At 42.7% G+C, this 2,370-nt stretch overlaps 1 protein-coding gene across 1 annotated transcript; it reads right to left on the bottom strand.

The window, feature by feature from the left end:
- Positions 1 to 393: 393 nt before the first annotated feature.
- Positions 394 to 1,388, bottom strand: LOC114667493 (LIM domain transcription factor LMO4.2-like). Its single transcript, XM_051920847.1, is given in 2 exon segments — positions 394 to 984; positions 987 to 1,388. Coding segments are annotated over 2 exon segments (495 nt in total). The 5' UTR covers positions 1,240 to 1,388; the 3' UTR covers positions 394 to 742.
- Between the last annotated feature and the right edge of the window lie 982 nt (positions 1,389 to 2,370).

Here is a 2,370-nt window from a genome sequence, read left to right as displayed (position 1 = left end):
AAATAGGTTTATTTTTCATTCAGCATTTAAAGGTTGGTGAAAATCTCTACATTATTCACTAGTCGCTTCAATTATTTTCTGTGGAATAGTGGAGTGGGTGTAAAGATGGAAAGTTGAGGGCAGCAACATTTGGGACAAAAACACTAACATGCATACATGATATTTTACAGAGATACACTAAAAGTTGTTTTTCCCCCAATGATAGACTTCCACAAAAGCAACGGACTGTCTCATTCCATTGTCTTTTTTGCTTTTTTCCCCAACTGAAACACATTTCCTTTACAACACTTAGATATTTAAAGAGCAAATAGAAGGTTGTAAAGAAGGTGAAACACAAAGTAGAAATCGCGGTCATTGCCCCGGTAATTGTTAATGGAAGTATAATGCATATTTAAAAAGGTGTTCTTAATAAGCTTCATGTGTCATTTTTCCTTGGGATGTCCTTTTTACCCCCCTTGCTTGCTGTACAGTCTTCCATTAGCACAGAATTATGAAGTCCTTAAGATTCCCCCCCCCCCCCCCCCCCCAGTCACATGAGCAAAGGAATAACTTTGAGAGAAAAAAGGGACAGTCAAGAGTAAAAACAAGAAGTACAATGGTGTAGGGTGTTGGAGCTGACAGTAAACACCAACCAGAAAGGTGACTTGCTGCAGAACCATCATGAAGGCCCACCAGTAATAGTGGGCAAGGTCTGAGATGAAGGCACACATCCCTGCTCCTATTGCACACCATTCAACTCCTCTTAGCAGACCTTCTGGTCTGGCAGGAGAGGGTTAGTCTGAAGTGAATTCAAATGGCCGTTAATGAGAGCTGTGGGCCTGTCATGTTCGCAGAACAAACTGCCATTGATGTAGTGAAACCTGTCTCCTGGGACCAGCCGATTCTGGCAGGTAGAACATGTGAAACACTTGAGATGGTAGACATTTCCTTGCGCCCTCATAACCAGTTCACTAGCTGGAATGGACTGTCCACATGCGCTGCAGCTCCACTGTTTCCAAATAATCTGATATAGTCATTTCTGCAAAGTATCATGCCACTTTTGGTGTAGCATGTTGTGCCGATCTCTCCCAGTTGAGCCTGGCAACAGAAACATTTCAGACACCAACTGTGCCAGTAGCTGTCCATGGCATAGAGAAGAAAACGATCTGCAATCTTGCCCCCACAACCAGCACATCTCTTCCATGACATAGTTCCGGAACCAACCGGAGGTGGCTGGGAACTGCTACCTGGGTTTGCCATGGTATCTGCAAAGACTGTTTTGCGTCGCTGAAAAGCAATGGTTGAAACCTTTTCTCTTGCACGAATGTTAAATGGGTAACCTTAGCGGAATGTAAAGAAAATCACTGCCCAGATGCTCCTCTGCAAACCAAGTGTCAATGAGGAGAGGTAGAGGGTGATCAGTTTTTTACGCCTCCCATTTTATTTATTACACCACCAGAGTTCAAGTGTTCCAGAGTGCTTCTTCCACTAAGAGCAGCGGTTGAATTTAGCGGGAGGCTAATGGAGTTTTCAGACTGTATTTCCAATGGCTCAGTCCTTTTCGCTGGATCTCAAAAGTGCAGAACAGACGTCCTTAGTTAAAGGCTTTTAGCCGCGGTGTGCGTTCGCTCAGCGTATCAAAATTCGGTCGCGCTGTTGGTCTTTTATTTATCTATACACAGTGACTTGCGCTTTAACGACATACGTAGACTCCTCTCCTTCGCAGTCCAGTCTCGCCTTCTGCGCTCGTCTCCTCTACATGTGTTTGTGACCACAAACTTCTTTACAGGTCTGAATCCAAAACAGAACTGACTTAAAGGCTGTAAATATGGCGGTGTTAAAGGCTGTGACAGGAAGTGATGTCATTGGGTCCAGAACTGGAAGCGACGTCATCCATGGGGCCGGAACCATTCAGGATTTACCGTGGATGGTCTGTAGGGAATTGAGAGAAAAATGTCAGTGCAGTTCGCCACTCCCTGGTCTGACATGGAACTACTGTTATTCAGGTCCTTTAGCTGCCTCCCACTTGCACGTGTGTGACAATAGTACATATACAGCTGTCATAGTTCATCTATGAAACATTATCATTCAAAACACTTAAATCTTTCAATGTTAATTAAAAATTAGCACAATATTTCAGTTAGTAACATTTTCAGAAACTAATATTTATCTCATTTTAGCAGGTTTTTGATTCTGAACCAGTTCAACAAATAAATAAAAGCAAATACATAAGATGAAATCTTCTAACAGTGAATTATCCTGGATCACACAGGACATGAGAGCTGATGTATGAGTGCTGAAAACAACAAAGAGGTTACGTTTGCTCTTTCGTGCACAGATTTCACAAGAAGATGTAACTTTCCAACACAGAAATGGTTCACTGTTTCATCA

Source organism: Erpetoichthys calabaricus, chromosome 17 (assembly GCF_900747795.2).
Source record: "Erpetoichthys calabaricus chromosome 17, fErpCal1.3, whole genome shotgun sequence".
NCBI lineage: Eukaryota > Metazoa > Chordata > Cladistia > Polypteriformes > Polypteridae > Erpetoichthys > Erpetoichthys calabaricus.
This window is presented reverse-complemented; position numbering and strand designations above follow the sequence as displayed.